General features: G+C 36.9%; 1 protein-coding gene across 1 annotated transcript in view; it reads left to right on the forward strand.

Annotated features, from left to right (window-relative positions):
* The first annotated feature begins 4,782 nt into the window (after positions 1-4,782).
* The window catches only part of insra (insulin receptor a), a 51,439-nt gene continuing 43,090 nt past the window's right edge, over positions 4,783-13,131 (forward strand). The window contains exons 1-2 of the mRNA XM_039654640.2: positions 4,783-5,948; positions 12,576-13,124. Of these exons, the coding sequence (XP_039510574.2) occupies positions 5,873-5,948; positions 12,576-13,124 (625 nt within the window). The 5' untranslated portion in view covers positions 4,783-5,872. The remainder of the gene's footprint in view (positions 5,949-12,575; positions 13,125-13,131) is intronic.

Below are 13,131 nucleotides of genomic sequence, written 5' to 3' on the forward strand. Positions count from 1 at the left end.
AATCCCTGGGTAAGAACACAAACCACAATCTTGAAATTTAAAAGCATGTTGCCAGGGAGACCTTTGTACAAAAGCAATTAGTGAGCTGTAGCAATTTACTCCTTCCCATTCATGCTTATTTGTTCCTAATATGAAGGTTTGTATAACCGAAAAAGTAATTTGAGAGGAAATGAAGGTATTAAATTGACTCAGGCTATTCTGGCAAGTAGCACAGACCTGCCAACAACCGACAGTCCTTGTTGGATCTTCAACTGGAATCATTCAGGACCATGCAAATCACCTCCATATTGGCTCTGGTGCATTATTTCTTTACTTATTTTTTCTAGAGAATTCAGTAAAATTCATTATCCCAATAATCTGAGATAATGAAAATCGTATTATGAATGGTCAGCAGATACATTGAGGCAGGAATGAAGCAGAGAGAGAATCCAAATGAAACTAATGAAACAAACAGGTCATCCAGGGCAAACAAAGGAACATGGAACTCAAGACAGGAACATGGAGACAGCTACAAGCAACAACAACCGACCACCAACAACTGAGACACAGAGGTTTAAATACACAGACAAACAAGCTAAACAAGATAACAAGGGGGCGGGGAAACACCTGGAGAGACTAATAAACAAGAAAAACTACAAGGGACTAAACATGGCACAGAACAGGAAATAAGTCCACACAAGACGAGGAAAACACAAGACAGGAATCGTAACACAGATTTTGATCCCATTTAAGTTGTTCCAGCACTGTATCACCTCTACTATTATAGCATACATACCACATACATCATCAGGGCTGCTGTAATAGAGCGCAACAGTCAGATCCCAGAAGTAAAAACTCCATTAATTTTCTCCATAGGGAAATAGATTTTTAACAATAACATTTAAAGACAGACCTACTGTGAGCTATAATAAAATTAGCTTCTGTTGAAGTCATTAGCCTGCACTATTTCAACATTTTAAAATAATCGTCTTTAGCAGTGGAATTCGTGTTGGAAAAACTACATGTACAGATAACAGACAAAAGTACAGTCGAAACTATATATATATATATATATATATATATATATATATATATGGTTTCGACTGTAGGCTACTTTTTTCATATACACAACATATAAATAAATGCCTCATTAGCAGCTATACATAAATTGTCCAGGCATAAGCCATCTACATGAGCCATCTGCCTATAGTCAAAACTAGCAAAATGCACCAAAAAATCTTTTCAGCCCACTCCCAGGCATTGCGAATGACGTAATCGAGTTGGTCTCCTGGCCTACACTGGCAAAATATTCCAATATATATGCATATTTTGAAATAAACTTAAAATATATATTTTTACAGCCTATGTATTTTATCAACATTTTTTAAAACGTGGTTTTATATTTATCCATTTTTAATTTGATTATGCTGATCGCAATGCTTCATGGGCTTAGTTCTTTGAGCCATAGAGTCTTGTGCCATGTTTTTTTTTATCCGATTTTCTAATACTTTTTTTGCTTCAAATCAAAGTTTGTAATGCTATGATTCACCTAGTGGGTTGGCTTGGTTCATGCCTTATAATGGGTTAACAAAGGTTTTTTATTTTTTTTAGTTTTTTTTATATGTCGGCCACATCAGATGAATTCGTGTTTCTGTCGCTCTTAAAATAAAAGTTCAAATGCTGCCATTAAAAGAACCATTTTGGGTTCCTCAAAGAACCTTTCAATAAACCGTTTTTAATAATCTAAAGAACCTTTTTTAACTATAAAGAACCTAAAGATTCTATTAATGTTAAATGTTCTTCATGGAACCATTGATGCCTTTATTTTTAAGATTGCATTACAAACATCTAAAATCTTTTATGCATTTTACATTGCAACCGCATTGGTGTCTTTTTTTTCACTTTTTTTGAGTGGTTTACGAAGAGAGTGGTTTTCTCTCTGTGTACCTAACGTTCAAGTGGTTACAAAGACAGTTGTTTTCTCTCCTGACATTTGGAAGGGTTTAACGTGGTGTTCCCACACATAATGGTGTCAGTTCTTAGAACAGAGGATGTAAACAGGTTGTAGGGCAAGAGGGATTGGGGATGTTATTGTGCCTCCTCCTCTCTCGCATGTTCATCAGGAAGGGAAGACATCAGTCAGAATACGCATTGTCCAATTTGTTTTAGGACATGGCCTTTGGCTGTGTACTCACAGAGATGGAAACAAGTGACTCTTCAACGCCAGAACATGATTAAATGAATGAAATAGCAGATTCAAATGTAATATGAATTCACGTGGCCCCAAAGATTATTGATTGTATTTCTGTATTTCTGGAAATGGATGTGTTAAAGTTAAAGTTAAGTTTACGTGCTCAACTGACAGCATTTGTGTCATAATGTTGATTTCCACAAAAAAAAAATACTTCCATCCTGTGACTCATTTTCTCTTGAAGGGGTCATTGGATGCAAAATTCACTTTTACGTGGTGTTTTGCATAGATTTGCAGTATGTGGACACAACCACAATACAATGAAAAAAATCCATTCAGTCATTTTTTTTTTTTAATCCTCAAAAAGTCTAAACACTCTCAATAATCAAGCCTTTTGGATTTTCTGAGCAATATGATGTCATATTGCTCATGCTCCGTCCATGACCACTGACGGACTTTCCCGTATTAGCATATTTCCTCCCTCAGCCATTTGTATCATGGACAGTAAAAGAAATGGACAGCGACCCCATAGGCTTCCACTGAAAAAAAGATTAGAAGGCTCAAACTGAGCTTGACAACATAGATGTGACGTGAGCCTGTCTCTTTAAAAATAAACAATGTACAAATGGAGTCTTTAAAGATCCTCAGATGTAAAGTTATTCGCTGTCAAAGTGACATCAAACTGAATGGGTGTCAATGGAATGATAACAGCAAGTGAAGCCTTGTTAGCCAATAGCCGCCGCCGGGGAGACTTCAGTTTGCGGCTGGTGGATTACCCCCCTGATTTGTATACATTCACCAAACCAGGTTGTAATGGCAGCACTTTACTTATCTTGTGTCAATGCCCCATGGAAGAGAGGGGTGGGGTGAGCAGTTACTCATTATCATTTAAAGAGACATGCACCGAAACAGGTCGCTGTGAACAGGGCTGTTTTTGAGGAGGTAAAAACTAAAAAGGGTGTTGTTTTACACAACTATTGAGGAATTTTAACCAAAGCATGTTACAAACTTTTCACGAAGACCCAAAAGAATCATACCAACTTGTGGAAAATGGGAATCCGACGACTCCTTTAAAAAAGCAAAAATATGGTTACAGCCAAGCACTTACAATGGAAGCAAATGGGGCCACTTTTTTGAGGACTTAAATGAGAACTCTGGCGCAAAATGAACCTTTGGTCTAATAAAACATCGGTACCTAGTCAACCGTTCTCTGAGATTTGTTTTCATGATAATTGAATGTAAAGAGTTCTATCTCTAAAAACTGTTTAGCGTATAATGCTAGTACTGGGGGCATTTACTGTAAAAAGAAATCGCTAGTTTATACCACTAACAAGGGTCAAAATAGCCCCACACTAACACAGTAACATAATGAGGGTCCATACATGCAAAACGAAGCATTGAGAACTGTGTAAGCGTACAGACCGTTTAATAAGAAGATACTTTATAAAGACTGACCCAAATACTCTACTTAACTGGAATATTCCTAAACTTATGTGAGCAGAATGTGTGGCCGCAAATAACATTTTGCACACCTTGTACAACACAGTCCTGTTTCTTACACAGTTCTTCTTACTGATGGCCAGGATGTGCATGTTTATTGACATAGTGTACACTGTTTTTCTATGGTGATCTCCTTCCATCTCAGAGCCTCACAAGTTCAACTGAACTACACCCAAACCTATATTTTCCATTTTTTTCTCACAAATATTTTTCCTAGGTCTTGGACAACATGGTTAAGCTAATTAAGTTGTACTGCTACCTCCTCAATGAGCATCAATGTTTTATTTCCAGTAAGCTCAAATAACACAAAACTAACAATTTTCCGAAGCCATTTGACTTTACCTAAGGAAGATTGAGTGGCTGGCAAATGTCAAAAAAAAAAAAAAAAAAAATGTCAAAAGCATCTTAACACCATCATCTTTTTTTTCAACATCACCTATTCGACAAACTAACCAGACAGTTGACTGCACCCATTGACCTCCATATAGTGCTTTTTTCCAACTAAGTCAGTTGGTGGCGTGAACTGGTTGATTACCAACATTCTCTAAATCTTCTTTTGTGTTCAACAGAAGACATAAAATTATACAGGTTTGAAACAACATGAGTAAATGATGACAAAATGTTAATTTTTGGGTGATCCCTGTAAGAGTATTTTCCATTATCAATCACACTGACGTTTTTTTTGTGTGTGTGTGTGATAATGACCGGCTGGTTGTACAGTACATTATCTTGCTTACCAAATACATAAATGGACTTATAATCAGAGCTGAAATTATTTTATTATGAGAGAGTAGCCTATATGGAGAGTGTAGATTTAACTTACATATGAAGTAAATATGGGAATGAATTATATGCATATATGTAGTATAAGTTACGTTTTATATAATATGTAGATATAATTTCATGTCGATGGATTCTCTAGAAGATCATGTTTTTAATATATATATATATATATATATATATATATATATATATATATATAAAATATGCAAAGTGCACTATAATGTTTAGTGCCTCTGAGACTGTTTAACCCTCAGTCCGTGGTTCCAGTCCATATTTCCCTTGTGCTCTCCCTCTCTGGTAGATCTTGTTTACTGGCGCAAAGACAAGGAAAGGGGATCCTCGAGCGAGGGGATAAGTCAAAGCACTAGCTACAACCAGCGTGTGGACTTAATAAAAACACACATTTGTTCTTGCATTTTTATTCTCCTCTTTTTCTCCGCGAGAGTGTTAAAGATTAGTCAGTGGCCTTTGCGGAACCAGCTTCACCTTGTTATATTGATCTGTGAGGCGCTCGCCAGTAAAGCGACGTAGAAAGACTGCATGAGTGGAACATTTGTGCTTGGAACTTGGAAGTGTCGCGGAAACCTCAGCGTTCTGCAGTGTTTTTGCAGACGCCCCCAGAACTGCTACGATTCACTAGGCTGTCAGTTTACATTCTATAATGAATGATGAGTAGTACGGATCACTACTGCGTGTAGTCCGGTGACCCGTAAACGCTCTACGGCGAAAACTCGCTGTCAGCAAGGACTTTTGAAAAAGTAGCCTACTGAAATCCGCCTATCACGAACCCTGGAAATCTTGAACATTTCGTGAGAGCACTATCTGCAACTTTTGAGTCTGTAAAGCGTGTATTAACTACAAGGTCTTTCCTTTTGAAGTATAAATCGAAACAAAGCAACAAAAGGTCTCTCGTGCAAATGCTCAATTGATTATTTTGGCCTGCGCTCTGTGCGCAGCCATCCTCCCCGTGCTTTTAGAGTGCTTTTTCCTTTTTTTCCTCTCTCTCGCCAAGGCTCGGTTGGAACAATCTGCGCTAGTGCTGGACAATATATATGCAATCGATCGGAAATGATTCGGCTGCTCATCGTAGATCATGCCACCCGTAAGCTTTAATCGCGTGGATTGTTTTACACTGAATGAAAGTCGCCGCACGCGCTGTTATTAGCTTAGCGCTCGAGCCTTCATATGGGCAGCATCCGTCAGCGCGCGCGCGGAGCAGCAGCGCGAGCGGATTGAACACGTTGAACTTTCCTCTCCGCCCATTTTTTTTTTCTGAGGGGGGTGACAGAGGTCTTTTTTTCTTTTCTTTTTAATTTTTATCTTACAAAATAACACCGGACTATTAAAACAGATTAGTACCCACACGAAGAGAATTCGGAGGGGATTTTCTTACAGATTTTCGGATTCCCTGGGGTCAAAATGCGGCTTCGGACTTTGATTGTTTTGGTTGCGTCTGTCTACACTGTTTGCCACTGTCAACAAACAAATGGAGAAAGTAAGTGTAACTTAACGGCTTTGTTTTGTTTTTCAAATGAACACGGATTAAATATTGGAGTCTTGTCTGTTTAAATGTTATTCTACAAACGTTATCGACCGCTCTTAAAGGAAAAAATGGGATCGTAGTTCTTGACCACTGTGACACATTTGGTAAAGCAGAGCCAGACAGAAGGACATTGCAGGGCAACGGACGAGTAAATCAAATATTGCATCGTTTTGATTTCGATTAATCATTTCAAACTGGCTTTAATGACACGGTCGATTTGTGTGCCTTTAACCTAAAGCCAGATTTATCGATCGTCGGAGGACAGCATGGATATATTCGTAGCTCGAACTGCTAGTAAGGCTCGGAAATGTTTTTCAAGTTCAGCCAGGCCCATGTTTCATGCAGCCATTTGCAGCGTTGACAGAGTTGCAAGAGGATTTTAAATCCTAATCAGATAAATCGAGACCTATAGCGCCGTATTTTTATTTATTGTTCACAGAAATCAGTTTGGAAAGTGGATTACTTTGGCAGGAATGTTATAGTGATACTAGAGCTCTCAGATATCCTTTTAAGATTTTGCTTTCAGCACAATAAAACTACTGTAGATTGATACCACCAGGGCACAAATTTTATTAGCAATCTGACTTAGCCAGAAATGTTATATAAAGACTGAGACAGTCAATGGGGAAGATACAATCAATTTATCACATTTATCACTTATTTTATGCATTAATCAACTCAAGGCTGTGCAGTTTTAAGACCTGTTACATGAATGAACACAATAGTATAAACGGAGTTTATCTGTATGCCTGATTTTTACTATTTGTATGGACATTTCTCAATGTATAGTAAATAGTTTAACACTTATTAAATGTTTAAAATAGTTAATATGTAAATTTTGTATGAAAACTTTATATAAAACACATGCCATGAACTGGTATAATTGTTTTTTAATGAGGCAGTACATTAGTGATCTAAATTATTGTGGTATTAGGTACCACTTGTTGTTTTCTTCTTTTAGTGTTCTTGGAAGACTTTCTGCAACAGCTAAATAAATATAAGCATGCTTTTGACACACTTGGCTGTGTTCAACTCCTAACAAAACATTGGCTTATCTTCAGTTCACCCAACAAATAAGTTCTAACATATTTTCTTTGTGAAAATTAGACATTACAGTAGTATTTTTGGCATCATGTTTTGTGTGTGTGTGTGTGTGTGTGTGGGTGAAACCAAATGAAACACTCAAAGTTTAATTTCATTATAATGAGACTTTTTCAGGGTTTATTTGTTGATTTGTGAGCAGTATTAAACCCTAAGCACATTTTCTTATCTTGTTGTGCTGCAGATTTCTAAATATAGACTTGGTTTGGATGAAATTTATGCATTCAAAGTTCTGCCAGTTTCCATTTTGGGACTCTCTTCCAAGTGTCTGGTGGTTAGACTACTGTATGTCAGAGCAATACTACGTGTAAAAGCTATGCTAGGTTTTAGGTTAAGGTCTACAGAAGTTTGAAAAGCTTATAACAAACACTGCATGGAAAGTTACGAATGAACAGACTGTTGGTCCCTTTCTGTCTGTAATAATCTGATGTAGAAATGATATTAATTCTTGTTTATTTAAAAATGTTGCTTGGCTATATTTTCTCTATCGTCAACAAAAGTGGTAAGATCGGCATGCCAGTCTCATTCCCAGGAAATGTGAAAAGAACATATTTGAAGTGCGTTGCGTCTTATGTGTTTTGCCACAGCATAGTTTTTAGTAGTAGGTAAGTTAACACCTGAGGGTGTGTGCTACCTTTTTATTAAAACCAGGAGGAAAATAAAAGGATTGAGTAATATCATGAAACCAGTTTGTGCGGGATTCTTAAGAGCAGATCGAACATAAACAAGTTGTGTAATTGTTTGCCCCCTTTTTGTTCCTCTCAGGCTTGTAGTGAACCACTGTAGGGAAGAGTGAAACTATTTTGGGGCCTCAGTTCAACCCTGCCAGACTGGAAATCTGCTCAGAGCCCAGCTCATTTTGGAACATTTATTAATGCAAACATCTGACTTGAATACCGTGGTGTTAAACTATTTGATACAATTTGATTTTTTTGTTTGTTTTAATGTCCCCTCATTTATACTCTGTGAGTAAAAAATTGTAAAAAAAAATATATATATTAACAAGAATATCTTTGAATTTATTTATTTATTTTTGGCCCTTTTGCTTTAATGAGAGGAGCACACAAACTACGTGAATTCCCCAAATAAAAGCTGATGAAAGATGAGAACATCTGACCTTTTGTATATCATAAATATCATTCATTTCTTTATTTTATTATTGACTTTGAAATAATGCAAAATTTAAATGATTTATTCAATGTCATCATTTTTCTCAGTTTAATTTGTTTTTAGATTTTGAGTCCCACATTTGACTATATATTGCAAATCCTTTTTGCGCATTTGCCTAAAAGGAATGATCTCCTGTACTGTAGTGAAACAAATGCTAAATTAAAAATATAGTGTGTATAAATTTACTGATGGTTGGCAAATGCTGTCTACTAGTCTTATTTTCTTTAGAATAGTCTTATCTGTATTCCTGCTAGTCAGTCAGTTTGTTTGTAAGTTTTTATTTAAGCAAACTAATAGTACAGCTGTCACTCTTAAAAGTTTCTTCTGTCAGTCTTGTCTTTACAGACACGGAAAGCATATGACAGACAACATAATTCATACCTCTACAGACTAGAATTCGAAACCGTTTGACTCAATCACCTGCCTGGTTACATTACTAATATCCAAAAACAGGTCATGTAATTTTGTAATTGCTATGCTCACATTGTTCAGCCTTGTGCATTCCTGCCTGACATGACATGCCCATCATCATCTATGAGAAATCATTTCAGATGTAGTTGCTGCACCTTGTAGCCACAGAACTCCATGTTCTCAGTGTTTCCTGATTGCGTACAATTCAGTTTCTATTATGATTCCCCTTGTGATCACCTCACTCCTCATTCAGTGTGTTCGAGCGACATGAACTTCCCCTTAAGAGCTGTTATTTGTTCTGTTTTGAAGTCCGTCATGGCTGTTCAGGTGGTTTTATTGTCTTGCAAGGAGGTCACTTAGTAATACAGAGTTTTTGCTATATCATTGTAAGTGGTTTACAGATATTTGTAAGAAGCCTGATTGTGCGTCACCCATTAAATCTTGTTTGAATTCTTTTATCAATTAAGGCTCAATCCTTTTTTAAAGCATATTTATGGGTAATTTGTCATGCAAAATGTTTCATACTGTAAATCAAATCTAATGTAATTTCACATGCAGCTTGCCTCTCACAAGTTTTCTTTTCTCCCACAAGATCTTTTAAAATTGGTTCAGATTGGCAAATTCGTGAGCAGAAACTATTAGACCTCTCTTTTTTTCCGTATTCTAAGTGTATGAGCAGAGACTTACACAGTTTAGCAGTGGGAACTCTCCCAGTAATATTGTTCTTCTCACCCAGTTTGAGGAGCAGCTGGTGTGCAGGTGCATCTTTAAATCATCCAATGTCTAGACTAGACTCTCCTCTCGCTGTTAATGGCTGCCCAATATAATTCTGTGTGCTAAATTTATTTTCTGTAACCTTTGTTGCAGTATTTTCTGAGCAGGAGTGTCAGGGGTGTCACTTTTATGCCCCCAACTTATACACGAATTAATATCGCCTAAATATGCCGTATTATGCTTTGAGTTCCATAATTGTAGTTTGGCCTGATGCACAAAGCAGGTCCATGACTGTTATGAAATTGTTTGATATTATTTTGAATGATTTGAGATCAAATGTACATTAATTAATGTGTGAGTTACTTTCTTAAAAAAACAAATTGTTCAATTACAATTCGGTTTATTGGCTGAAACCTCAAAGAGGAAGTGGGACAAGAGGGGTGGGGAGTAGACACGCCTAATTTTAAGACTTCTGCTTTTATATGGTCATGCAGTTCCTTTCTGTGTCCTGGTTGAAATGTTTGGCATTGTTTGTCTTGTTTCAGAGTAAAGTGTGTTCTTTGTGTGGTTTGGCCTTTTGCCGCATTTCATATTTTTTTTATTCAAGAACATTTGCGTTATAAGTCATTTGATTTATTTTGATGGCTTAATGGTGCCTGCTAAGGCAAACACACTTATGCAGATTGAATGCAGATTTCAATCAATATGTCAGGTCTGAATATAATACTTTTCAGGTCTGTAACAAAGCAGACTAGCTTTTCCGTTTGAACATTGCCATAAATCACTACCTCAGTTAAGTCCCTTTACTACTTTAAACATTTTCTTTTATTCTTGTCAAAACTAATTTTAAACCTAAATTTGACTTAAATTTGACAATCTATGTGTTTTAAAATGAAAACTGCTTTTACTTCTTGTGTTATTTTAGGTTTTGTTTATTCTTTTATTTATTTAACACCTTTTAAAAACTCGTTCTCTGTTCCTTGTTGCTTGGAGAATATAAATGTAATTATATACAGATAGATAATTTAATTAATGTAATTGAATGTTTGTCTTTTAAAACAAATTTGATCTACATACTATACATGGTTGTTTGTGGATTTCCACATACGAAAATTCAGTTAAACTCAAGCATCCATCTCTTAAATGAATGCATGCTTGTTACTTGCATTACTCACTGTTTGACGTTCAGTGTTTAAGTTTAGCTAGAGCATCTTTCAGGGATTCTCTGTATAAAATTAATGACTACACACACAGTCAACCAGGACACGTCTCTCTCTTAACTCTGCTGCCCTTCCTTTCACGTGCTTCAACGCTACTCTTTTCAAGTGCCAGGCACCCCATTTGTACATCGTGTATTAGGAGTGTGGTGCTAAAAATAAGTGTTAGTGTAGAGGTTTTGCACATTATGTGTGTGTGTGTAGAGAGAGAGGACATGCATGTCAGTTGGGTTGTACTACGCATTTCAGCTTCCTCGTGCTCCAAAACTTCCGTACTGCCACATTCATTAATCCCTGTGGTGGGGCCACTGTTATAAGTAGTGTAAACAAGTAGCCAGCGCAAGGTATTTTTGACCTTTCCAATGCCTCATGCTTTGACTGCCCATGTGTTTGAAAGGTCTCAGTTATGCATAAGCTGACCGCACATCAGAGTTCATGTATGCGTGTAATTTGTTTAAACCATTGTGGAATCTTTAAAGTCCCGAGCAGTGGGGCCATTTTTCATTTAAAAGGGACCTGGGCACTAACAGGAAACAAAAGTCTCTAATTAGTTATGTAACAGTCTGGAAGTAGAACTTATGTGTTCATGTTGTTGTAACCTCTATTTAATTGAGCAGTTGTGTGTGTTATTTGTTGTCTGTTAATTTATGCACCGTTTTTTTTGTTTTGTTTTAGTCTTTTAAAGAAACTTATAGTTTCATAGTATTTTGAAGAAACTCTTTAATTTTAATCTATTTTAATCTGACCGCTTGATGCAGTTATTATTATCTATCGATTGATCAATTGATCTAAGGGTTTTGCCTAAAACCTTAAACCAGTGGTTCCCAAACTTATACGTGAGATGGGTACGTGAACAAAATGCAGATTTTTGCCGTTCGTTTCATTCTACCCCACCTTAAAATAACATTAAAAACGAGCATGTATTTCTAACAGGCAAAATGGCGTAGGGAAATACTTGACATCCAATCAAATTCAATTATTTATGCTGTACTTAAAAATGTACCTTTATAAAAGTGGGAATTTAGCACTTACTAGCAAATAGTCACAGACTGTGCATGCAGATCTCAAATGCTCTTCGATACAAAAACATACCCTGTGTGAGTTCTTGGTTGTGTAAAGTTGATAATATATTATATGAGCAAGAATGCAATTTTTACCAAATATGACTGATTTTATACAACAGTTCAACAAACAAAATGGTCATGTTAAGTGATGTACATATTAAACACAGTATTGTCAGTATTGTTTGCTCAATTGCAATAAAATAATAGTTCCAACAAAAGCCACAGCAGAACTGCAACATACCGTGTTTGTGAATGAATCTGCGGCTTTGAACGAATCGTGAGAGTCAATGATTCAATGACTCATTGATGAATACAGCTACTTGCTTCGTTACTAAGTGAATAAATGTCTTAACACCACCTACTGGCAGTTTTAGTTAAATATTTAAAAGTATTACTTCGTTTTTACCATCATTGGATATTTCTCTATTGAACTTTTTTTTTATTTAAAACTTTATTTATTTTAGAAAGGTAAAAATGCACTAAAAAATCAATTTAAGGGGGCAGATATTGTCCCCTGCAGAAGGATGTTAAATGCCTCGGGGTACGCCACTCAAAAAAGTTTGGGAAACACTTCCTTAGACAAAGCATTCACCTGAAAAGCATCTCTGCATGAAGAGCTTTTATTATCTTCATTAACCATGTTTTGTCATATGGAAGGTATCAGCTCAAAGGGAAAATTTAACTGTGTGACAGAAAACTTTTTATGGTTCTGTATATGATCTCCTTTATATGATATATGATATCCGTTTCTATATAATACATTTTTGCATTCCTTGTTTTTGATCTTTACAGTAAAAATCCTGTTAAACTAAAGGTCATCATCTGTAAGCAATTTTTGCAGAACTTTTGTGTAGATTTTCACTGAACCAATTAACATTTCGCTGTCCTTTTTGTCATTGCAGTTTGCCCAAGTAAAGACATCAGAAATAACGTGACCAACCTACGGGTGCTGGAGAACTGCACTGTGATCGAAGGCCACTTAAAGATCCTGCTTATGTTCACGACTAAACCAGAAGATTTCCGTGGCCTGAGTTACCCTAAGCTGACAGTAGTGACAGACTATCTGCTCCTGTTCCGTGTCTATGGCCTGGAGAGCCTCAGCGACCTGTTTCCCAACCTCACGGTGGTGCGAGGAAATAATCTCTTCTTCAACTATGCACTCGTGCTGTTCGAGATGCTGCAGCTGAAGGAGATCGGTCTTCACAGTCTGATGAATATCACCCGTGGTGCCGTGCGTGTGGAGAAGAACCCTGACCTCTGCTACCTCTCCACCCTCGACTGGTCCATGATCCTTGACTCGGTGGAGGACAACTACATCGTGGCCAATAAGAATGATCGTGAGTGCGGAGACGTCTGCCCCGGCACGGTTCTGGGCAAGACCACCTGCCCCCTCACTACCATCAACGGGGACTTCAGCGAGCGCTGCTGGAACCAAAAGCATTGCCAGAGAAGTACGTA

Source organism: Pimephales promelas, chromosome 5, assembly GCF_988280905.1.
Source record: "Pimephales promelas chromosome 5, fPimPro1.hap1.1, whole genome shotgun sequence".
NCBI lineage: Eukaryota > Metazoa > Chordata > Actinopteri > Cypriniformes > Leuciscidae > Pimephales > Pimephales promelas.